Source organism: Momordica charantia (genome assembly GCF_013281855.1).
Source record: "Momordica charantia cultivar OHB3-1 chromosome 4 unlocalized genomic scaffold, Mcharantia_2.0 BLBB01000004.1, whole genome shotgun sequence".
NCBI lineage: Eukaryota > Viridiplantae > Streptophyta > Magnoliopsida > Cucurbitales > Cucurbitaceae > Momordica > Momordica charantia.
The window spans coordinates 5,143,742-5,167,884 of NW_028275162.1; the positions used below are offsets into that span (position 1 = coordinate 5,143,742).

The 24,143-nt window shown below is 33.7% G+C and overlaps 2 protein-coding genes across 12 annotated transcripts; one reads left to right on the forward strand and one right to left on the reverse strand.

The window, feature by feature from the left end:
• Positions 1–1,066: 1,066 nt before the first annotated feature.
• On the reverse strand, positions 1,067–4,909 carry LOC111017313 (GDSL esterase/lipase At2g40250-like). The gene is made up of 3 exons (XM_022293026.2): positions 4,150–4,909; positions 2,452–2,731; positions 1,067–1,435 (listed from the first exon to the last, which is right to left on the reverse strand). The coding sequence occupies exons 1-3, from the start codon at positions 4,780–4,782 to the stop codon at positions 1,245–1,247; spliced, it is 1,104 nt and encodes a 367-aa protein (XP_022148718.1). The 5' UTR covers positions 4,783–4,909; the 3' UTR covers positions 1,067–1,244.
• Positions 4,910–6,083: 1,174 nt separating this feature from the next.
• REV1 (DNA-directed DNA polymerase) lies at positions 6,084–23,070 on the forward strand. Of its 11 annotated transcripts, none has more exons than XM_088123018.1 (30): positions 6,084–6,327; positions 6,645–6,789; positions 7,102–7,217; positions 7,312–7,388; positions 7,649–8,283; positions 8,934–9,077; positions 9,264–9,396; positions 9,502–9,590; positions 9,719–9,769; positions 9,846–10,049; positions 11,512–11,631; positions 11,857–12,009; positions 12,702–12,761; positions 12,863–12,949; positions 13,088–13,171; positions 13,306–13,378; positions 13,636–13,704; positions 14,837–14,938; positions 16,121–16,411; positions 16,525–16,580; positions 16,909–17,456; positions 17,670–17,730; positions 18,377–18,477; positions 19,204–19,663; positions 19,768–19,819; positions 21,128–21,273; positions 21,372–21,438; positions 21,876–22,002; positions 22,167–22,276; positions 22,814–23,070. In XM_088123018.1, exons 1-23 carry the CDS (start codon positions 6,119–6,121, stop codon positions 18,416–18,418), a joined length of 3,549 nt encoding a protein of 1,182 aa, XP_087979144.1. In that variant the 5' UTR covers positions 6,084–6,118; the 3' UTR covers positions 18,419–18,477; positions 19,204–19,663; positions 19,768–19,819; positions 21,128–21,273; positions 21,372–21,438; positions 21,876–22,002; positions 22,167–22,276; positions 22,814–23,070. The 11 variants fall into 11 exon arrangements, with proteins under 11 accessions (XP_087979144.1, XP_087979145.1, XP_087979140.1 ...); XM_088123019.1 differs by having other exon boundaries at positions 22,818–23,070; XM_088123014.1 differs by lacking the exon at positions 21,876–22,002.
• Positions 23,071–24,143: the final 1,073 nt, after the last annotated feature.

Genomic DNA, 24,143 nt, shown 5'->3' on the forward strand with positions numbered 1-24,143 from the left:
TCAAGGAAATTCTTCCTAATTTCTAGAAAATAAATAACGGGTCATGAAAAATAAGAATATATATTTTTGTATAGATCAAATCATAGCACATAATTTTTACAGTGATATTTATTTAATCCATTAATACACGTGTTGATTAAACTAATAAGCTAATGATATGATATGACAATAAGTGGCAAAAAGTCTAAATTAAACTAAAAGTGTGTAAAATATATTTTAATTAAATGGATTTTTTTTTCGTTGTGCCACTCACTTGTTGTCACACAGAGTTAGATCATTTATTTTTAGTTCAATAAAAAAGTATTGAGTTAACATTTAAATAATGAAATTAACAACAAGATTTATTATAATCAAATGTAAATTTACGGATTTAATTAAAACTTTGAAAGTTTAGTGTTTAAATAAGCACAACTATAAAAGTTAGTCAACAGACTGAATTTATAATGTAGCCACTCAAGAGCGTGGTAAGAGTTTACTTTTAAACAAACCCTTTATATAAAACTATTCTATGGAAAAGAATCAAACCATTGAGTAGTGGTTTAACCTTTAAAAGAGACCATCGGAGAGAGAAATGAAATTAAAGGTTCTAAATATTATTTCGGTACTTGTATTTTTTTATTTTATTTTATTTTAGTTCTTACTTTTTAAATTTTATTTTTTTGTTTATTTTAGTTTTGATATTTTAGAAAAACGTTCATTTTTTGTCTCTATACTTTTAAAAGGTGATAATTTTATTTAACCTTTAATACAAATTTTAAACAATACCCTTTAATACGAATAATTTATGATTATTTTTCAAGAAATTTATTGAACAAAGTGGTGCCGAAGCTGCTACAATATTGCTTCAGTGGGTATTGGAAATGTGTTCAGTTCTTTGATCCATTATGTAGTGCGAAATCCATTATTGGCTAAACAATCATTTGATTATGTCATTTTGGAACCGGTGAACAACACGTGGGGCAGAGGGGAGCTTAACCTGAGTCTCGATTAAGAACGGCGATGATCTACGTTTCGCACGACATATGATTCCATGGATAGTTTCATTCGAGATCGTGATGGTGCCATGTTAAAATGAAACAATCAACTTCTTAAAGTACAATGATCAAAATAGAAATTTTGAAAGTAACCAAATTAGAAGTACGTGCATACAAATTAAAATAGATACAAAGTCTAAAATGTACCAAAAGTACTAAAAGCACATAGATCAAAATAGTACTTAAACGACGTATAACTGCTAATTAAGACTAAGCGAGGTGTGAGAGTGTAATGGCTGCATAGCGATTGGCAAGAATGGAATTAGCAGCTTGAGAAGGATGAACAGCATCCCAGAAGATGAACTTGGATGCATCAGTGCATGTGGGAGTAACAGCACTGCACATTGGACCCATCTCCACTAGCCCACTTCCACAGCACCCTCTACTTTTCTCCTCAAAACCTTCAATTCCACACATAACACAAACCAAAAACACACTCTAAATTTTCATATCATAAGGAGAATGTATATATATGTAAGCAAAAAATTCAACTTTTTCGTTAAAAAAAATCGATTTCTCAGACCTCGTCAAACTTTCATACTTGTTTCATTTCTTTTCTAGTGTAATTTTGTAGATGCATGTTATGTATGTTTTGATCACTAAGCATTATGTAAAATAATTGGTTTTGATTTGTCATTTCAAGTGTATTTTAATGCAAATCTTATGTGAGGTCGACCTTCACTTTGGGTTTAAAGAGGATGTATTTATTTATTTATATTTTACATTCAATCTTCACTATTGGGCTAAAATATTTATGACAAAAATCTAATTAAAAGGATTATCATTTATCAATATTATTTGGGAGGAAATAATATTTTAGGGTTTGAACATATATAAACCTTGGTGCTTTTAAATACCACATTAAATCATTACTAGATTCAAAACCTTAAACATATAATAATTCATGTATTTATCTATAATTATTTGATATTTAAAAATAGAGATTTAAGTCAACATTAATCAACTAATACTCTTTCCCTATATAATAACAAATTAAAAACTTATTTTTTTTCTTTTCCAGTTTTAAGCCTAGGTAGTTAACGCTCTCGTGTGTGATAGGTAGATAGATATAATTTCTACATATATAATTAACACAAAGATAGAGTTAACTAAGGTCTCGTTTGATAACTATTTCATTTTTAATTAATTTTCCGAGTTTAAAAATTATGCCTGGTTGGCTCACAATTTCTTCGGTACGTATTAATCTTGTGATTAGAAAGACCTGTTTCTTTCTTAGCCAAATTTTAGAAACAAAAACAAGTTTTCGAAAACTACTTTTTTGATCCACTTTCAAATTTCAGCTTATATTTTAAAAATATTTTTTCGATTTAAAACCATAGAAATAAGACATAGATTTACACAGGCTTAACAGAAACTAAAAACAAAATAGGGACCGTAAAAGGCGAAGATTCCTGACCATATTTAGAAGGGTTGGCAAGCATGTCCATGAGAGGGCCATAAATATCAAGATAGGCCACTTTGGCTCCCACCAAGTTTGCTTGAAGGTTAGAGGAGAGGGCTTTGAGGCCATTGTTGTAAGCTTGGCAGTGATGGTTCTGTCTGTTGTTGCAGTGGCGGTGCAGCATATGGTGATCAGTATTTGGGATCAAGCTTTCCATTGTCACCTGCAATGGCAGACACCCCATTGGTGGAACTCCCACCACCATTATCCTTCTTGCTCCTTTGCTGTAAAGCCTCTGCAATATATGCCATTTTAATTTGTTTTCACAGCTTCACAATTTTATCTTATACCTTGTTATATATAAAGAAACAAACAAACTAAAATGTTGTGTCTATATCTATATAATGTTAGATTTTTGTTAAATGGTTTGCAAAATTAACATGCAGCCATAGTAGTTGCATGCAAAGGCAAATTGCCAAAGCGGCACCTACCCTATGCTCCAATAAATATAAACCTGTTGATAATTGATATATATTTTCACATTTTAAAAATATCTTGAGTATTCTTTTTTTTCTTTCTATAATTTGTAAATAATATTCTCTTATTGTTTTATTAGGTGCGCAAATTAATGAGAATAATTAAAACATTCTTTTTATGCAAAGTTCATATAATAGAACAAAATATCAACACTTGAATAACAAAAAAAATAAAATAAAAATACAACATACCTGTCATAATAAAGTTTAGAAAGTAAAATAGAATTTAAACTTTGATTTTGTTTGTTCTTCGTCGAGTTAATTAGGTTGTGTATTGTACAACATATATATAAAAGCTAGTTAGGTACGTAGTTGAATGTATATCAATTTTGTTAGTCTATGATATTAATTATGTTACCAAAATCGTCAACATAAGCTTAGTATAGCTTACTCCTTCTCTAAAGGTCGGATGAAATGACATACAGTATATAAAAAAAATAAAAATTGTGTTACGAAATCACATGAAATAAAGATACTAAATAAATGGTGAAGTTGGTTTTCTAAATATATATATATATATATATATATATATGTGGTGAAGTTTGTGGGTGGGAGGGTATTTTGACCTTTTTGACATAGTTAAAATTGCCTCCCCTTTTCTTTCATCATATTAAATAAAAAAAAATTGATTTTATAAAAGTTTAAAATCACTCCAAATTTATTTTGAAAAATTAATTATACTCAAATCTATTTTTTCAAAATCACTCTCAAACACACTCTTCTTAATTTGAGTTGTTTTTTAGTTCAATTAGGAGAAAGGTCGAAAATCGATCCCACCAGCTTTTGGGATAGTAACAAAGTTCTTCACATCCAATATTTATATCCATCAAATTGACTTTGATCTTAAATGAATTTTAGGTTAGAATTAGTACGTGTTCGAATGTCAACTCTCTCATAATCTTTAATACATCTACATGCTAATACTCGTTATGAAATAGGTTAAATTATAAATTTGAACAAATCCATCAACTTTATGTTGTTGGGTAAATTTGATGAGTTAAAATTATAGGTGCAATTTTGAGAATTAAATTACCATAAACTCCTCATTTAAGTCATCAAATATTATCAAACTAAAAAGGTTAAAGGGCATAAACAATTTACATATATTGAAAATGCAATTTAGCCCTAAAAATGAACCAAATATATGTAGAGGTTTGAGAATTTGAGAGACAAAAACCTGAACGACGGATTCAAGGTTGTGGAGCAAGAAATGAAGGTATTGAGAAACCGAAAACTGAAGCATCCTCTTCGGCAACAAATAAATATTATACAACAAATCGTTGCTCCCCGCGCTGATGAGGAACAAGCCGTTCTTCACGATCTCGCCGCCCTTTCTTTCTCCGGCCACCTTCCGTATTCTCGCCGTCGCTTCGTCGAAGTAATCCAACTGACTCCAAATGTCAAGAGCGTTCGAGAAATTCGCGGTCAGTTCGTCCAGCCCGGATCCGGCGGACCCGAAGCTGGCTCCGCCAAGCAACTCGCCGTCGGACAGCGTCGGGTCCAAGTACGCCGGCAGGAGGTCGTTGATCCCGAGGGCCGAGGCTAAGTAGTCGGTGGCTAATTTCCCGTCGGAGAATCTGCCGGAGGCGGCGTGCTCCGGCAGGGCTCGGCCGTACGGCAGGTGGTCGGCGCGGATGAGGGTGACGATGTGGTTGTTGTTTCCTGGATCCACGGTGGAGTCTCCGAAGGCGAAGATTGCCGGAATATGAGGCGCCGGCGCCGGAGGGGATGCGGCTGGCCGGGAGATTATTGGTAGCGGAATTATGAAGCAGCAGAAGAGCGCGAAAACGGCGGCATTTCTGTGCGGCATTGCTCTCTCTCTCTCTCTAGGAAATTCGGGAGGAGAGAGAAGGCCGGAAATTATATTGGGAGTGGTTTTGGTTGAGGAGGAAGACGATCTAAACTAGTTGGAAACTAGAGAGTGTTGATACTTGAAATTATTATACTGTGATCCTTTTATAACATGCTAGAATACACCGGACTTCGTGAAATCTCCCGTTGAAAATAAAATAAACCTATATCCAATTGATTGAGAAATGGTTTAGAAATGAGATTTGGTTAAAATCGATGAGTCAAAAAGAGCATCTTGGAGGGCATGTTAAGGGTGGGTTTGAGACTTACCCGATGAATGTTAATAGAGAAGAAATAAATATCTTATCAGTTTTAACCAAGTTTGGATCGACAATACTAAGTTTATATAGGTAAATCACATATATACAAAATTTGTAATGTATATAAAATTTAGAATTTATAAATCTTATAAAGTTTATCAATAAAATATATATTTTATGTACATCCGCTGGTTAAATTTATTCAAAGAAGTCTTAACTTTAATCTAAACTCAATTTATAGTAACCATACTTGGAGTTAAAAATTAGAGGAGGCAAGAGAGACTAGAGAGGGTATCACTGAGAAAGAAATAAGAGAGGGAGGATTTTCATTTAAACAAAATAATAAAAAAAAGCTATTGATTTCTTAAGTATAAAAAAGTTATTGTTCTCCTATGAGGCTCATTAAGTTGATTTTTTTTTCTTAATTTCTAAGTGAAAATCATTAATATTATAAAATTAATAAAAAAATATTTTTTTAATTAACGAAAAAGCAATGGTATACATATTCAAAATTATTAGTAGTATTATTATTATTTTTCAGAATCAGGTCGGTAATTAGATACCGTGGTAGTTCTGAAAGGAAATTTTCATTTATTCATTTCAGGTTTTTCAAAAAAAAAAAAATCAGTGAATTTTCCATTCAAATTTCAAATAATTGATTTTATCAAAATTAAATTACCAAACACTCTAAAAAAACCAGTTAGATAATTTGCAATATCCAATACTTTTGACTATTTAACAAAATAACCTGTACTCACAACAAAAAAAAACATTTTAATTTAGCTAACCCTTAAAATTATCGCTACTATATAAAATTCAAGGGTGGAATCGTAATTTTTCAAAATTAAAAAGTAAAGGACAAAAGGATAATTTAACCAACATTTTAATTTACGCAGAATCTAAAACTCAAATTTCAAATATCTCGTATGCATTTCCACGTGTCATACTTACAGTATAATAGCAGGAGATTTAATTTGCCGCCTCATTTTAAAAGCTACATTTCCTTCCTCAACACTCTTCGCTTCCACAGGAGACATGAGTTCTGAATCGCCTCGCTCGGCGAATTCCTCCGGCCGAAGATCCAAGCGAATTCTCGACAATTCATCTCCGTCGAATCCTTCCAGTATCGGCGGCAGCAAGAAGAAACGGATCAACCAGAAAACCCTAGGCGTCGCGTGGGGAGCCAATTCCATTTCATCCTCTCGCTCCTCCTCTCGCAAATCCCCCTTTCTAGATTTTGGAAGGTTTTTATGTCTTTTCCTCTTCGTTTTCTCATTTTCTATTGAGTTCGAGTTCGGAAAAGACATGTTAGATTTCAATTTTATTTCTTATCTTGAAAATTGTAGCGAATGTTCTTCGTGAATGTAAGTGAATTTTGGAATCTTGGACGGCCGTGATCCAAGGAATAGAAATAGATGTCTACTATCTGCTCGGTTTATCATTGAATGGCGTTAGCTTCTTAATTGCCGTTGAAAGTTTTCTACGTGATGTGATTTAAAAACTCATATCGTGTCTTTATCGAATTTTATTCCTCGAGTATTTTGCTCCTATGTGAACGCAGTTATATGGTAGAAAAGAATAGGAAACTGCACAATCAGTTTAAAGCAGATGCTTCAAGTTCTTCACTTTGTGGTACGAACTCAGGAAATCAGATATTTCAGGGCGTTTCTATCTTTGTCGACGGTTTCACAATTCCTTCCAGTCAGGTAGTATATCTAGATCTAATAATTTTAAGTTGGGGGCGGTGGATGTGAAATAAAACTACTGAAATGTATAAGTTACAATTTACAATTTTACACTACATTCTATCAGCTTTTTAGCAATTTTAACAATTTCTAAACCTGTTTAAGCTGATATCTTTCTTTGGATAAGGAATCTTCGTGAAGTTAGGTAAAAAAGTGGGAAGTTTAGAACTTTTCCCCCTTTATGTTCTGTCAGTGGATATATTATTTACAATTACAATGCCAATCTTGTAGACTGTTTTGGGACCATTGTTACTGATTACAAGGTAATTTCAGGAATTGCGGGTTTATATGTTAAAGTATGGTGGAAGATTTGAGAATTATTTTTCAAGACGTAGTGTTTCTCATATAATCTGCAGTAATCTACCCGAAAGTAAAATAAAGAATCTCAGGTTTGGTTTAAAATGTATCTTCGTACTAGAAAAATATAGTAGTCTTGTTTTTGATAAAGAATGAAGATGAACTCTTTTGTTGGTAATAATTCAGGTCATTCAGCGGTGGACTCCCAGTTGTAAAACCCACATGGATCTTGGATTCTGTTGCTTCTAATAAGCTATTAAGCTGTAAGTTAAGTCTTTATTTTTTATGTGTACATATATACCATTTAATAAGTGAATAGATCATAGATGTATGAAGCAGAAAGAGCATTATCGCTTGAGGAATACATTAGGAAGTATTTAATGTGAAGTTGTTGTTGGCACTTGGCAGTTTAAACAACATCCAGCTATTACCTTTGTCCCAAAAAGAAAGGGTTTCTCAAAGGAATATGCAAACTTATTTATGCTCTTGATGGCTGATATGGATCTCATTTTGCTGTTTCTAGGGGTCCCTTACCAACTTGATCAGCTTGTAAGTAATCAACCAAGATTATCAGAATTCTTTTCTTTGAAAAAAGGTCCGACATTGGTGAAGCCCGAAATACGCAAGGCTGTTGAAGAGAAATATGGAACAAAGGATCCACTGCCCCTAGTGGCTGCAAAACTAAAGGATACAAATTTGTCTAAGGTGGATGAATCTATAGGATATAGATCAGAGAAGCATGCTGAGGCTGAAATGAATCTTCTAGAGAACGTTGATGCTGAAGTAAAGGAGAAGCCAAGTGATGATATAGGGGCTGCCAAATTAAAGGATACAAATTTATCTGATGTAGACAAATCTTTTGAATGTAAACCACAAATATATGACAGTTTCGAGATGCTTCTTCAAAAGGATGCTGTTGTAGGAGTAAAGGAGACAAGCAATGAAAAAAGAAATCATGTAGAAGAAGAACCAGGAATTGGTGGTGTGGGTCAGAGCAGTGACGGAAATATATCTACTCTTCATGGTTTGTCTACTTCAATTCACAATGGTTGCTCTAATAATGGTCATAGTGATGGATCATCAAGTTCTATTCTGGCCGGGTCTTCTCTGCGACACTCAACTCTTGGGAATCCAGATTTTGTGGAGAACTATTTCAAGGTACTTTTGGTGATGCGAGAGATTTCTCTGCAGACTTTGGGTCTTGATTGATGACATTTGTCTTAAGTTTTAACTACTTTGTTTTCATCTGTGTTTTCGAAATCTTCATATTTATCAATAAAGAGCTACTAAACTAGGTCCGACCAGGTGTCTTAGTGAAAAATCAGATGGAGAAGAAAAACCAAGCTATGTTTCTAGCTTTAGTATTATTTCATTACAGTTTGATGCTTCCCAAAACGAATAGATGATTGGCTTTCGAAAGTTCTTCATGGGTGGATGCTCCATAAAAAGGCTAAATTTATTTGGAAGTGTGCTTCAAGAGCTCTTCAGTGGCACCTTTGTTAGAAAAGGGCACATTGCTTCTTGGGGGTGTATTAATCACAAGAAATTTTTTTTGTAATTACAACCTTTCCTTGTTCATGAATGATTGGAAATAATTTTTTAAGTTTCTTTGGGTGGGGTTGCCTCTACCCCAGCCCTTTGCTTGTAACCTTCTGTTTTCTGATAGTTTATGAAAGGTTCTGAAAGTTTCATATCAAAAACAAAATTACAGTATGATGCCAACTTTTCATTTTTTGCCAATTTCATTGTCTTTCTCTCTCTCTCTCTTCAGATATGCTCAGACTAACTTTGATTTCTTCAATCTGCAGAAGTCAAGGTTGCACTTCATTGGAACTTGGAGAAATCGTTATTACAAGCGTTTTCCACGGTTGCCTCATGGATCCAATTCTATGAGTTCACATTTAAGTGGTTCTTCCCATTCTCAGTTTGCCACAATTATTCATATTGATATGGTAATCTTTGAACAATATGGGTCCTTATAATGTCTGTATGTGGTCTTTTGTTGTCACTACTCATTTTATATGGTTTTCAACTTAATAGAGAATTACTGGTCTGGACTAATGAGTTTATTTCATTCATCATTATATTTTCGTTAGTTCATTATGAAGTATGGTAATATTAGTATGTTTCTACCTCAGGACTGCTTTTTTGTCTCCGTTGTTATCCGAAACATCCCTGAATTCAAGGATAAGCCTGTTGCTGTATGCCATTCAGATAATCCTAAAGGAACTGCAGAAATATCATCTGCAAACTACCCTGCTCGAGCTTATGGTTGGTTTTCTGGTTTTTTACATCTATAAATAAGCTATAGTTCTAAGTCTAAGGTTTTTTAGAGTATCAATTGATTCTTCTCTCTCTCTACCCATGTCTATCAAGGAGTCAGGGCCGGAATGTTTGTTAGAGATGCAAAAACCCTTTGTCCCCATCTTGTTATTTTTGGGTACGACTTCAAATCCTATGAGGAGGTATGTGGTAAGCTGTTTACTGGGTTGTCAAATGTTTTACTTATGGAAGGTGGAAATCATATTTACTTTTTATGTCTTCCATATAATATGGTGTCTTGTTGGCATCTGACATCTTGGGAAATATGCAGGTAGCCGATCAGTTCTATGACATATTGCATAAGCACTGTGACAAAGTGCAGGTCTGTTTAATATAGCATTTTTTAGGCAATTCAATTTGATTTGCTTTGTTAATGTTGTTACTTGTGTCAAATGTAGGCTGTAAGTTGTGATGAAGCATTTCTCGATATATCAGGCTCAGAGAACGTAGATCCTGAAGTTTTGGCTTCAAAAGTAAGAAAGGAAATATTTGATGCTACAGGATGTACTGCAAGTGCTGGAATAGCTACGAATATGCTAATGGCTCGCCTTGCTACTAAAACAGCAAAACCAGATGGTCAATGTTACATTCCTATTGAGAAGGTAGGTTTCAGGAATTCTTGCACTGAACCTTTATTGATCTAGGCACCAAGCCTTACAACAGTATGTTTCCTTACTCGTTAGATATTTTAAAGTCTTAAATGTTTCATCTTGCATTTTTGTCTTATAAACGACTTCACTATGTTTATGTGTACTAGGGGACTGTCCTTTCAGTTGTTACTTGGTAGAGTTATCTGGGATATTATCTTGAAGGTACTTACTGTGAGCTGGTGGTTTATTGGATTTCAGCTCATTCTGTTCTGTTTAAGATAGTGGTTAACAGCTGGAGTATATCCCATACCTTTTCACAATAACTTGATGCCATAAGACTTGGAGAATTAAGGATCGTTGCAAAGAACATCAAATTACCAAATCCTAGACCACCCTCCTCAAATGGTTGTCTTTGATTCCATTGAAGTAAACGTGGCCCACCTTCTTCCTTGACCCTCACACATGAAAAATTCCTCACCATACTTTTCAACTTCTCCTTAATTGATCTTGGAATTTGGAAGTACAACAAAATTTTGCTCAACATAAACTAGATCAAATGGGTCCACATTTGTGGAGAAGAATGTTTTCCTCTTAAGACAAAAGTCAACTTTTAAACTTCTTGACAAGTAGGTCCTAGAGAGAAAAAAATTAAGGGTTATGACGTAAAGGCAAACTGAGATACACAAAAAATAGAGACACAACCTTGCACTGAAATTGGTCAACCCAACTCTTGAGTTTTGCCTCATCATAATTGACTCTTATTGTAGAACACTTTTCCATATTTACTTTAAATCCTCGCACCAAATCAAAAGTGCACAACGTATTAGTTAAGGTAATAAAGGACTCTTCCTCCCTTGAAGAAAAGTTAACAATTAATAGTATTCTCAACGGCCAGTAAGATGGAAGCTACCCTTAGTGCTTTGAGCCTTAATCCCATCACAACTAAAAGTCACTTCTCTAATGCTGATATAGTCGTCCAAGATATCAAACTGATATGCATTATAGTGCTGTATTTCCAATATTATTTTGTTATAAAGTCTTTATATTTACAGATTGATCATAACAAATTTAGTATCAAAGTTAAGTTTGGAAGTTTATTGTCAGAAGTCATAAAAATTTTATATGCTTTTGCATTCCAACCACAATTTTATGTTGATGTATGCAATATTTATTTGGAACCAGTGTTTATTTATTTTTATTATTATTATTTATTTGTTTTAAATCTCTTCAAATTTTAATAATGCATACGCCTTTAATGCAATATTAATATGATGCATTTCGGGAGATTAATTAAGTATTGACATTTTCAAAGAATTTTTAACAAATGATTAAACTGCAGAATTGATGCCTTTACCTCTGCATTGGGCTTTATTTTCTATTTCTTTTGTTTAGATTTCAAGTAAATACTTCCTTGTATTGTCAAGAGGAATGTTGATGAGTTGTTCTTATCACCCACTACATTTTATTTTTCTAGGTTGATGATTATTTAGATGAGCTTCCCATAAAAGATCTTCCTGGAATAGGGCATACCTTAGAGGAGAAGTTGAAGAAAAGAAATGTTTTTACTTGTGGTCAGCTGCGTACTATATCCAAGGTGGTTCATTGATTCTCTTTATGGCATATTCGTTTGTTTGAGTTAGTTGCAACTTTCAAGATGATGTGCCATTGAATACAAAACCCTTGGACTGTGTCAAGTCGTACAAGTAATGTGTCAAGAGACAACATGAAAGATTAAAAAATTGACGTTTCTGTAATAAAAAATGTATATGGTTAAGGTGATCTCTCATAATGACACTTCATTTGTTCTTGACATGTCTAGGACTCTCTTCAAAAAGACTTTGGATTGAAAATAGGGGAGATGTTATGGAATTATAGTCGGGGAGTGGACAATCGTGCAGTTGGGGTGATCCAGGTTTGGCACAGATATGATAAACCTTATATTACATTAGCTTCCACGTATTATTTTATTGATGTGAAGTCCAATTCTCTCTATTCTTTTTTAGATTCCTGGTTGATTTTTCTTTGTTTAAAACACAGTACTAATTATATTCCTGCATTACTTGGTACCAACCCTTTGTAGATATCCCTTAAGTTCTAAGAGGGGATGTTGATGATACTTAAATCATTTGAAATATAGCAAGATTTGTACACTCGATTCCTGAGAGCAAGACTTGATAACTGTCATTATATTTTTACTTCATGATCAAGTCTAGTAAATATCATATCACTTATGTGCTTAGTGGTTTAGATAATAAAATAGACTGCTCAAACTCTTGTGGAGAGTTGAAGGTAGACAAAGCAAACTTATCATTTTGATTTGCATTGTGGAATGATAAAGGGCGTGGGGGGTTTGGGGATTCTCTTAAGGTAATTGGGTTCAAGTTTTTGGTGAAAAATGTAATAATTTGAAACCCTTATTGTCCCTGATGGGCAAACCCTCCCCGGAAATGTAGGGGTGAGCCTGAACCATGAATATAATGAGTGATCCTCCCTGGATATCTCAGTTATTGAGGGAAAAAAAAGTGGATGGGCTAGAGTGCTACTATCGCCTTTATATTTCCACTTAACATTTGCTTCCCAGTTGTGACCTAGTTTTGTTGTCTAGGTTTTCTTAATTTTTTTTTGGTATTTCCACTTTTCATGTTTTCCCTGCTTATGGTTCAGGAAAGCAAATCCATAGGAGCTGAAGTGAACTGGGGTGTTAGGTTCAAGGATTTTAAACATGTGGGTAATATCATGGGTTGCCTAGTTGGCTAGTTCTTACCCATTTTTTTATGAAGAAATACGTACGAATGAGTCTAGAACTAATATGTTAGCTATTGCAGTGTCAATGTTTTCTCTTAAACCTTTGTAAGGAGGTTTCATTACGGTTGCAAGGATGTGGAGTGCAGGGGCGCACCTTTACCCTCAAGGTAGATTCTCTCTTTTATTTACCGAGAAACATTCTAAGTACTGTTACTTCATGATATGAATGATTTTTTTCCTTCTCATTTTATGTCAAAATGCTAACGGAAACTTTTTTTTTTTTTTTGCACAATGCTTTGATTTAGATAAAAAAACGAAGAAAAGATGCTGATGAACCCATAAAGTATATGGGTTGTGGAGATTGTGAAAACCTGAGCCACTCATTAACGGTAGTTGTCTGACAAATACTCCTATTTCTTTTATATGAATGGATAAGTTTCACCATGTTTATGCAATTGTATGATGCTTATTTTTTATTTGTATGATCTTGGCATCTTAAGGTTTAAGTTTTTCATGCTACTAGGTTCCTGTTGCCACTGACGATCTGGAAATTCTTCAGAGGATTGCAAAGCAGCTCTTTGGGTTTTTTGTCATAGGTAATCCTAAATTGGGCGTAATTATAACTTTTCAGCAATGGTAACATTGCTGTTTGCAATCCTGAACTGTTTCAGCGGCCTTTTCAACGTAGAATCAGTGTTAAAAAAAATATAATAATACTGCCTTTTTAATCCCCTCATATTTTCTAAATACATTCTAGTTTTCCCTTTCTAGACTAAAAATGTTTTTTTTAATCAAGTTAAATACATATTCTTTTCTCTAAGAGTTTCCATGTTGTCCTTTTTGGTGCATATAGATGTCAAAGAAATTCGTGGTATTGGTTTACAAGTTTCGAAGCTTCAAAATGTGGATATCTCTAAGCAACGTAAGTTAATCTTGTTTTTTGATTTTCAGGTACTATTTATTTTGTTTCTGTAGAATTGGAAATGTGTATGAATAATGAAAGAGAACTTGACGGGGCCTCAATTAAAAGGATGAAAAAGATTCAATGAGCTAATATTGGCTTAGGGTAGCTTGGTTGGCAAGGGTTTGAAGTCTCTTGGTCATATTGGCTTAGAAGACTCAAGTTTAGACTTTTTGATGAGCTCAATACCAAAAATCCTTGACGTCTCCTAGGTTTGGGGCTTGGAGCAGGTACGGGTGTCCCTGGGTATAGGGTAGCACTGACTCCCAATTAAAAATAAAAAACTTCTTTAGTGAGGAATATTAGAAAATGGTGCTTATGGGGAAAGATACGCCGATGATTGATGTTGGTTATGTGAGGAAAAGGAATAATAATCCTTCATATTGAGAAACAAGACCATGTCACCCCCTCGTAAATGAAGTCAACATTATTGAGACCTGTTGGGGATATGCAAATATAGTGACGGGAAGATCTTTCTGTAATTTTGGGGGAACATTTTCGACACGATCCTAAGAATTAAATATAAGGAATTCATCATCAATCCTTTCCTGTCGGTCAAGGCCCTACTGAAACGCCCAGTAGAGGATAATTCTTGGTTGCTTTGTCTGTTCTAGTGACCAAAAAATTGAAATAGAAATTGTATTGATAACTTGCTGAACAAGAAATACAGAAACAACACTATAAGTAATATTGGAAAAGTTTTGACACATCCAATCGATAGGTTAGCATGAAGTGGCCTTCCAAAATTGTGATCCATTTATTAACATCATCGTTCCAACACTCCTTCACGAAGCTGTAATTTCTGGGTAGGTACTAACTACTAAGGGACTCAGGGGCTCCTGATATCTAATTATATATATCCTCCTAGAATCTAATATTGGATCAATTTTGAATTTTGAAAGAAGTCTCCATTTCATATTAAAAGAGAAGTAATTAAACTTCTGCTTGCAATTTACAAAAGAAATAAGGAACTCTTTGCCAAATTTTTATTTATACAACTAATTAAATAATAGGTGTATTATCATTGGTCTTTCACCCTTTAACATGTCTTTTGTGGTAAAGTTGGTTTCATGTGTTTGTGTTCTTTTTGAAGGGATGAAAAGAAATTCTTTGGACACATGGCTTAATTCTTCATCTGCAACTACAGATGTAGAAAATAGTACTGGTCCTATGGTAAAGGACAGGGCTAATATAGGTATGGGAATTCATCTGCCAGTGGTCTTTGTTTCTTTTCTCTTTCTCCTTTTAGGTTGATGTACTGCTTTTCTTTTCTCTTTATTGCTTCTTGCTTGGGTATTAGTTGTATTTGATCTAAGAATTCAAGGTATGGGAATCTATTATGACTATCCGGATTGTAAGTTGTAACGATAAGAAAGCGATGATCGCTGGGCATCATGCTGGCTGAACAGCTGTATTTTTTATTTGTTTGTCTTTTTCCTTTTATAATATATTGATATGATAGTGACAGTAATACTTTCTGATTTGATGAGAGAAAAGAACGTTAGTGTAGCTCTTCTAGTAATAAGGATTATTTGCATAACTCGTGAGAAGCTCAACCTTAGGAATAATGCTATATTTTTTGTGGTTGCAAAGGTAATGCTAGAATTCTAGTTGTGAGGCATTGGTATTTCCATATTTGCATATTCATTTCTCAAGGAGCGTGGAGGTTTGGATATTGGAAATTTATAAGCTTATATTCTGCCATAATACTTATTAGAATAGTTTTATATAATTTAGTTTTAATATTTTTTGAAATGGACTTGCAACTATGTGTGGCCATGAATACAAATGCCGTTGCTTACATGCAGCATGACATAAGATACATGGTGAGACTTCAAATGAACTTGGGATTTGATTTTACTTTCTATTCATTGGTATGATCTTTAGACAAATAAGCTGTTTGAGCTTTCTAATTGTGGAGTTTGTTTACCACCACCTTGGTATGCTGTAATCAATCGATGCTTCTATAAGTAGTAAGCTTTTGTCATTTGAAAGTGCATGCGATGAATAAATTAAAAAATGGAAGCACAAAGTTAGTTAATCACCATAAACAATTAACTGGCACGTGACCATAGTCATGATTGGTTTATTTGGTTCTTTGGATTTTTTTTTGAACGTTTATTTGGCTTCCTTTTGTTGGCTACTTTCTATGGACACAATTTTTCTCCACTGTGAATATTAACCATTTTCTCTTCAACATAAGGTTTTAGGTTTTTCCATCTATAAGTTCATGTTATATGTTTTCAAATTTCATACTACAAGGCAGGCCACCTTTTTCTAAGTATCGATGACTGTTTTCCTTGCATTGATAGTGTATACAACGGTTGAATTGTCCTTAAAGGCATCATTCTTACTTTGTATGTAATAATTTTTACAGATAGTGATAAACAGAGTGACTCTGGAACTCCAGATCAGTTATCTGCTGATGCGACAAACGATCTGATTCAGGTGGATAATAATCAGCACCATAGTGAAGCTTTGAATCAGGTTTCAGCTCCTCCTCTGTGCCATCTGGATATTGGAGTTATAGGGAGCCTACCTCCTGAACTCTTTTCAGAGTTGAATGAAATCTATGGTGGGAAGCTAGTAGATCTCCTAGCTAAAAGCAGAGACAAAAGTGAAGATTTTCCCTCCGCTTTAAGCGTTTCGGCTCAAGGAGTAGGAGAAGGTGAAATTTACTTGGGGATAGCTATGCTAATTTTAAAATAATCTGCGTTGTCCTTTTTCTGCTGACAAAGATGCTGATTTTTTTCCCCTTTTTCTATTGGCAAATAAATGAAGATGATGGATGTACGTTATCAGATGTCCAAGAAAACAAAATACAGTCAGAAAATAAGGTATTATTTAATGGCGTGGAGCCTTTGGAATATGTCACATATTTTTGGTTGGGCTATACTAACAGCATCAAATGATTACACCATAAGCTGATTGTACTTTCTTTCTTTTTTTTTTTTTCCTATTTTTTGCTTCACTCTTTTTTTATCTTTATGCATAATCTACTATGGGGGAGAGATGCCTTTAACGTATTTGTATTCACCAAAAATAATGGTAGCATTTTATTTTTCTAGCTCACTTTAAGTTTATGCCGTTGTCTCATTTATGTATTATTATGGATTTTGGTCCTATGTAAAGCAGCAAATTATTAAACATTCACCACCTGCACAGATTTCTAGGGAAGGATTCTGCAATGTGGTGACTCCTATCCCCAACTCTGGATCTCATAGAATTGATTTACTACCTTCATCTCTAAGTCAAGTAGATCCGTCTGTATTACAAGAGTTACCTGAACCACTGAGGGCTGACATACTTAAGCAGCTTCCTGCACACAGGGAGAAAGAGCTTTTTTTGGAAAATTCAATTGGAAATCAACAGAAATCATGCGGAGCTATTGGCAATACATTTGGCTTAATTGATTCTTTGACGAAGAATGATCTTTGGTCTGGGAACCCTCCTCTATGGGTTGATAAGTTTAAAGCCAGCAATTGCTTGATATTAAAATTTCTTGCAGAGATGTATACAGAATCAGGGTCACCGGGAAACCTATATGGGATTTTGCTAAGGATTTTATCTCAATCTTGGCATCCTTCGGCTGCAGATTCCGATGGTTGGGATGGTGCCATATATGGTTTATGTGAACTTCTCAAGCAGTACTTTAAACTAAATATAGAGTTGGATATTGAGGAAACCTATGTTTGTTTTCGTCTTCTTAAGAGGTAATCTTGTATATTTGTTAAGATGACAAGCTGATACAGTCATGAAACTGTCCCTGTTTCAAGTGATCTTGCCTTGCTATCCAATTTTACAATACTTATCATCTTTCTTTTTTTGTTTTATTTTCTGGAATTTTTAGGCATAGCCATGCTGATCTAATATTAGAATCACATTTTTCTTATGTTACATAGTATTCACCTCTGTTTTCGTATCAGGTTATCTACAAAGTCCCAGCTCTTTCTGGAAGTCTTCAACATTATTGATCCTTACCTTCAGGTAGCACCATAAAATGATGATGGAGAGGATTCAAATGTTTTAGTTTTAATTGAGTCAATTCAATGGTTCTTTCATGTCACTAGTAATTTTCTTGTATCATGCTTTACAAATGAGTAGAGAGGTATGTGGTTAACCTTTATATGTTGGTATTTTTATAAACAATATGGAACATATAGATTAGGTCCTTCTAATTCTTAATTTAAGGGCGAGTGGAAGTGCCTCAGGGCCTTTTAAGGTTCATGATTAGGAATCAACTCATATATCTTTTTCGGTCATTTCAACTGTAATTACAATTCATTTGAGGTGAGAAACCGCTATTTATAAATTAATAATTTGAAGAAGAAGTTATTTCAATTACGGTTCATAAAAAGAAAATAATTGTAATGATTAAAAGTCTTGAAAAATAGCTCTGAAGGGAGATTTTGAGATGTAATACTTTTCAGATTTCCGTCCATCTCCTCACTTATCCTCAAGATCCAATCATGTCATTTATCTATGCAATTCTTTTTATAGAATTGTCCCGTAGGACCTTTCTTTTTCTTTCATGATTTCATTGAGATGGAAATTATTTTCTATATTGAAGATGTTTTGAATAAGGTTTTCAATCCTTTCATACACGTGTTCTCATTGTATTTCAAATCATCAGGGGGCAGTCAACGAAATCTATGGTGGAAATTTGAAGGTGTAGACCCTCCTCGCATAGTACGTTTTGATAAGATGGCATTGAGATGGAAACTTATGTGCAGGGTGAGTCACCCTTAATATTTTCAAAGTATTCTCAGCTCAATAAGGTGATATATTAAAACTTGATCACCAATTGACAATTTTTAGGCAAATAATGTCTACCATGAACAATATACTTCAAGTTGAAGTATCGAGACAGTATTTGTGCTTTATCTAAATCCTTGAGCATCTTTATCATGACCCAGGAACTGATTAGAAATGAAACTGGGGGAGGGGAAGCGCAGAGTTTTATCCTCTAGTTTGTGGAACTGATATTTCTTATATAATATTTTTGTTTTATTTTTAAATTCATCTCTGTACAGACATAAGTATAATAATTGATAAGATGTAAAAATCTGTATCACGTGGATAACTAATTACTTCAAAGTAAGACAGAGGTTCACTTAGAAGTACATTATTTGTGTTTTATTTAGAGACATGTGCACATATTTTTCCCCCATTAAGAGACTAGGTGCCGTTTCAAACTAGGTGCTAAATTTATTGTTTTTATGATAAGAAACTAGGATCCGTTTTCATAAAATCATTGTAATACGCAAGAGAGCTCTATTTTTTTTAAAAAAAAAACTGTTGTCATTTCTTCATCAAATTGATCTTGTTTATTTGAGTCAATGTACTCGGAATAATTTTATGACTTGAATTGATTGGAATCTTACCATTTTCATACAATTGTATAGAGTAGGTTAAAATAAAGTTTACAAATTGGATGTGTCACCACTCTATCAACTGCAGGATAAATAAGTCCCTTCATATGGAAGACAAAACTGATTTGTGGAGAAAAAAAAATTCTCTCCATCGTTATTGGTGGAAAATGCAGCTTTGAGAAGGACGGGAAGAAATTCTTTTTGCATGAAGTGACTACCGTTAATTCTTCCACAAGAAGAGCAATTAAAAGCTCTGTCTACAAAAAAACTGTTACAACTGGGTCTTGAACTGAGTCTAGGCATATGTTGCAGTCAAAGCCATGGGAAGCTCCACCATCAGCATCTGAGACACATGTTTGGTTATCTAAACAGAATTTGTCTTCTCCAAATGAATTGCTTCGCATCACAGTCTCTTCAAGGTACTGCTGCTCCATGGCCAGGTTTATGTTTCACTGCGGTTTTCTTTTTCCTCGATGCCTCAATCTGAGAAACGTGTCGAAAAGCAAGGTCAGATCAACAAGAAAACGCCTTGTGCTGGAGAATTACAAGTGAGAAACTGAATAATAGATAGTAGTGTTAATGTCGTCATACGTTTTGGTCCTCTTTATTCCTGTGGCTTATTAACAGATGGAGCTATTATATGTTGTTTCAGGTTGCCAGTATTCTACTTCGAGAATCTAAATCAAACAAGATGCATGCTTTTGGTAAGTCATTTAATTTTTGTTGTCTATAGCATATTGCCTGAGGTTAACTGTCGTGTTGCCCTTTGCTTCGTTTTATGCATACTATGTGCTGCCTCTTTTACTTGTTTTCCTTTTGTTTTCAGAGAAAAATTCTTAGACGTAATTGTAGCATACCTGTTGTTTAACTGTATTTTTTATTTTTTAGTAAAATTTCTGCCTCCCTTCAATTCTCCACGAACTCCCTTGATCTAACATTTCTAGATTTTTTACTTAGTTTTATGTGATCTACCTCCTTTCCCTCCTTTCACGTTTGTTTTGCAGTCGTCTTTCCATCTTTTACAATCACTTGCTCCTAAATTATGGTTATATGCTGCATTGTACTGCAGCTGTGTAATATCAATTGAGCAATCACCATGCATTGTCTCAATCATGTAATTTATTCATATAACTCCTTATTATCCATTTTAGGATAATATTTATATCTGCAGTTCGTTCGTTCAAATTTTCACAAGGCTTTTAGTTACCTCTCATTGGTGTTAAGAATCAAATTTGAAAATATGGCGATAGTCACTATAAGATACATTCTTTTTACTGTTATATTTTTTAAAAACCTCATGAGATGTTTTTTATTTCTCATCCATATCTTGAAAGTCGGGCGTACCTGTATGGTTTGGTGCAACTGTTGACCACATTTAGCATTTGTATTACATTTGATTCAGTGTCAAAAACCTTTTTTCCTATTTATTAGAGATTACTTCGGTATTTTTACATTATCTGTGGAGCAAGAAAGCATATGCTTCAAAGGATGTTAATATGATAGAATCCAAATAGCTGAAATAAATTGGAAGATAAAAAAGATAGGACACAATTATCTCAAAGTAATTCGAAATACTTGGACCTTCTCAGAGATCAAGCCTAAACCACACTAACAATTACCCACCTTCATCACTTCCCGCTCATTCTATTTATAACTAACCAATTCTTGAGCTAATTACTAATATACCCTTACTATCTCATTAATTACCCTAATTACACCAATGACATTCCTATCACGATCCCCTATTATCTAGTCATGATATTTCTGTGTGATAAACCCATTTGAGACTCATTTACCTTTTATGGCCTCTGGAAAGTGCTGGTTAGTCACCAGCATTTGGATTTCCATCAATGAATTTATGATTCCCTAAAGATTTAAGAATTAAGATACAGATACCACACGGTAACTCATTTCCACTTTCTACTATGGTCTATGAGTCATCAGTAGTCACTCTCCCCGTATGTTTTTTTTTCCTTATGGTTAGAAAAAAATTCTGACCTTAATATTTTCAGTAGCTGACATCGAGATGACAACAACCCAGCTGTGGATTTGACATTTGAAGGTCCAATAATTTGCGAGATCTGAACATTCGACGTAGGTGTTCAGTCTCACGGCCCTAACTGATCTTGGTTAAATTCAAGGACTTCTACCTATTCAGGTTAGACACGTTGATTGTGCTGCCTAAATGCAGAAATATGAACTCTGAACTGGATTGGGTTTATGAGTAGCTGATCTGTCGTTTTAATTTATCTTCAGGTAGTTTCTGCAGCTGATGAAGGGGATTGAATGTTGTCTATCACGCTATCCATCGTCTTTCGGCAAGGTGTGTGTAACAAAACTGTCCTCCATTTTCAAATGTTGATAGCCTGTTTGGATTAAGTCAGCTACTATTTGCCTGTTTCATAATTTGATTCCATGATAGTTTTTATTTTTTACTTTTTGGGAATAAATAACAAGGTTAAATTACAAATTTAGTCCTCAAGTTTTGATGGGTGTGTTTTAGTATGCTGTTAATACCAATAAGGCAATAACTAAATATACATGACTTGTTCGGATTCAAGTTACCATCTGTTTGATTGCTTCATAATCTAATTGTATGCTTGTTTCCTTTGGTTTTTTCCCTTTTTCTTGAGAAATTAAGAATAAATATGATTATTATAGGTAGTTCCATTGATAGAAGTCTGACAAATATGTAATGCCGATATTCTAGCACAATCCAAGAGGTTCAATTGTTTATGGATCATACTTTTAAATGTTCAGAATTCTTTCAAAGCACACACAGAGAAAGATTATATCTCTTTGTCAAAGGAAACACATTGGTCTGATGGGCAGCACATGATGTCACACAACTCTATTTTTATTCAAACATGTGTAGAGGCCGTTCAAGGTCTGTATGAAAGAAAATTTGATTCTACATTCCATTTTTCGCCTTTGCTTTGTAGACCAAAACGATAGATTTGGTATGAGAAATTGCTATTTTAACCAAACTTTTATGACCCATTCAGCTCTTTCTGCCTTCCCAATTCCTAAAAAAAATCTGCTTTCTGACAGATATGAACTGCACGTGGCATTGATTGGTTTGACAACCGGATGCGTGTGTGGACTAATGCTGGTCATTGCAAACGCTTGGAAAATGTCTTGAATTACGGAAATCCGACATGGTTCCCTTTCTTCCCTTCTGCCTCCTCATGTTTGACTCTGCTATTATTATTTTTACTTTATTTAGGACTATGGCTACGTAATCATTCTCATTTCTTGTTTATCATTTTTAATTGTTTTTATAAATGCAAGTACTTGGTAATTGTCATTGTTAAGTAACATTTCCAAAATTACGTAAAAATTTTGAAAAATAACAAAATCAAGTTCTTTTAGATAAATGTATTATTTTATTATTTTATTTTTATTTTTAGAATGCATAATGAAAATAAAAAATTAATTTTTTTGAATATTTAATTTGAAAAATTAAATTTCATATAAAATATTTATAGAATTTTAGAGAACGAATAGTTTCCAAACTTGTTTTTGTTTCTAATGATCAAGATGTAGTTCTATTTTTTAACCCAAAAAAAAGAAGAAAAAAAACGAGCATATGTTTTACATGTATAATTTTAATGTCTTTGATTCCAAGTTTGAATAGCAGCCAAAAGATTATTCTTTTTTCATTTTTTTCCCCTCATTGTGTGTACTCTTTTGTTTAGGCAGTTCCTATGTTGGACGGAGTTGAGACAGTAGTTGAATTGAAGTTGGATTGTGTTATCATCTTTTCAGATTGCTTCTGGGTAAAAGATTTCCTATTGAAGAAACTGAAATTTTGACAGAATTTGGAACGATTTCTTTTTTTCCTTTTGATGTTAATTTACTTTAATGGATGAAAATCTTGTTGTAGAGCCATAATTGATAACTTAGCACTCAATGGTGTAATCTATTGCCTCAATGATTAGAGGTGTTTTTTTTATTGAGTTTGGCCAATATATTTGGTTTCATAGTTAATTAAAATATATAGAAGAAGTTGTATTTTTTCTTTTTAAGTGGGAGACTGAATCTTCAATCATATATATGACTTAATTTAATCCACTTTCGCCATAAGTGAACATTTATTAGAAAATCAATGTTCCTTGTTCCCATAAATTTGAGAAAAACTGAGAGTCAATTTTCTGGTGGAATATTTTAGCTTCATTAAAAACATTTTCTTTTCCTTAGATCTAATGGGAAAGGGGACTAATTAATTAAGCATTATAGGAAGATTAGGTTGGGTTGGGGGAAAGCACAATCTCAAAATGAAAATTCCTCTGCATGAGTTTTAGAGATAGAGAGAGAAAGATGATGTAACATTACAAAAGTGAGCTTAGTCCTAAAATTAACCCAACATTTCACCAACTTTGCATTTTTATTTTCTTACACTCATCGACTTCTTCCCCCGTAACCACATGATTTCAAGCCTCTGCATACTTTAAACATTTATAATATATTTAAAAGTTAAAGTTTAGTTATTAGAGGCCTGTTGTTTCTTGTTTACTGTTTCTCGTTTTCTGTCCTTTGTTTCTTTATTTTCTAGAATCAGAAATAGAAATATGTCTTGTAACCATTTATGTTTCTTATTTTTTGTTTTATTTTTAGTTTTTTTTAGTACAATTCGTGGGGTGGGAATTCGAACCAACAATATTTAAAAAGATTCTCATAGACATTTAGATTTCAAATTTTGTGTCTAATAAGTTTTTGTCATTAATTCCATCTCGTTAAATGAAACCTACAATGTAAGCATTAAAATTGAGGGATAACATTTTTTATCTTTAATTGTAGAGAAGTTATATTCAGCAAAAACTATGTTCACATCTCCAAAAACTTACCAAGTATCAAGCTTTTCCATTCAAAATGTCAAACTTTGAGGATTCGGGGAAATCCCCCATTTTCAAAACCACAAATACAAAAATAAAAGTATTCATCTACCCCCCAAAGTCAAACACCAAACCCTCACCCCCCTTTTCATTTTTTCTTATATAGACAATCTTTCCATTTACCAAACACCTC

Excerpts from the sequence above, each read along its gene's own strand:
- LOC111017313 (XM_022293026.2), bottom strand. The coding sequence starts at position 4,782 with ATGCCGCACAGAAATGCCGCCGTTTTCGCGCTCTTCTGCTGCTTCATA. Across the intron at positions 2,732-4,149 it reads ACCTTGAATCCGTCGTTCAG|AGGCTTTACAGCAAAGGAGC; the intron begins GTTTTTGTCTCT and ends CATATATTGCAG. Across the intron at positions 1,436-2,451 it reads TGCCAACCCTTCTAAATATG|GTTTTGAGGAGAAAAGTAGA; the intron begins GTCAGGAATCTT and ends GTGGAATTGAAG.
- REV1 (XM_088123018.1), top strand. The coding sequence starts at position 6,119 with ATGAGTTCTGAATCGCCTCGCTCGGCGAATTCCTCCGGCCGAAGATCC. Across the intron at positions 6,790-7,101 it reads TCACAATTCCTTCCAGTCAG|GAATTGCGGGTTTATATGTT; the intron begins GTAGTATATCTA and ends AGGTAATTTCAG. Across the intron at positions 11,632-11,856 it reads AGCTGCGTACTATATCCAAG|GACTCTCTTCAAAAAGACTT; the intron begins GTGGTTCATTGA and ends TGACATGTCTAG.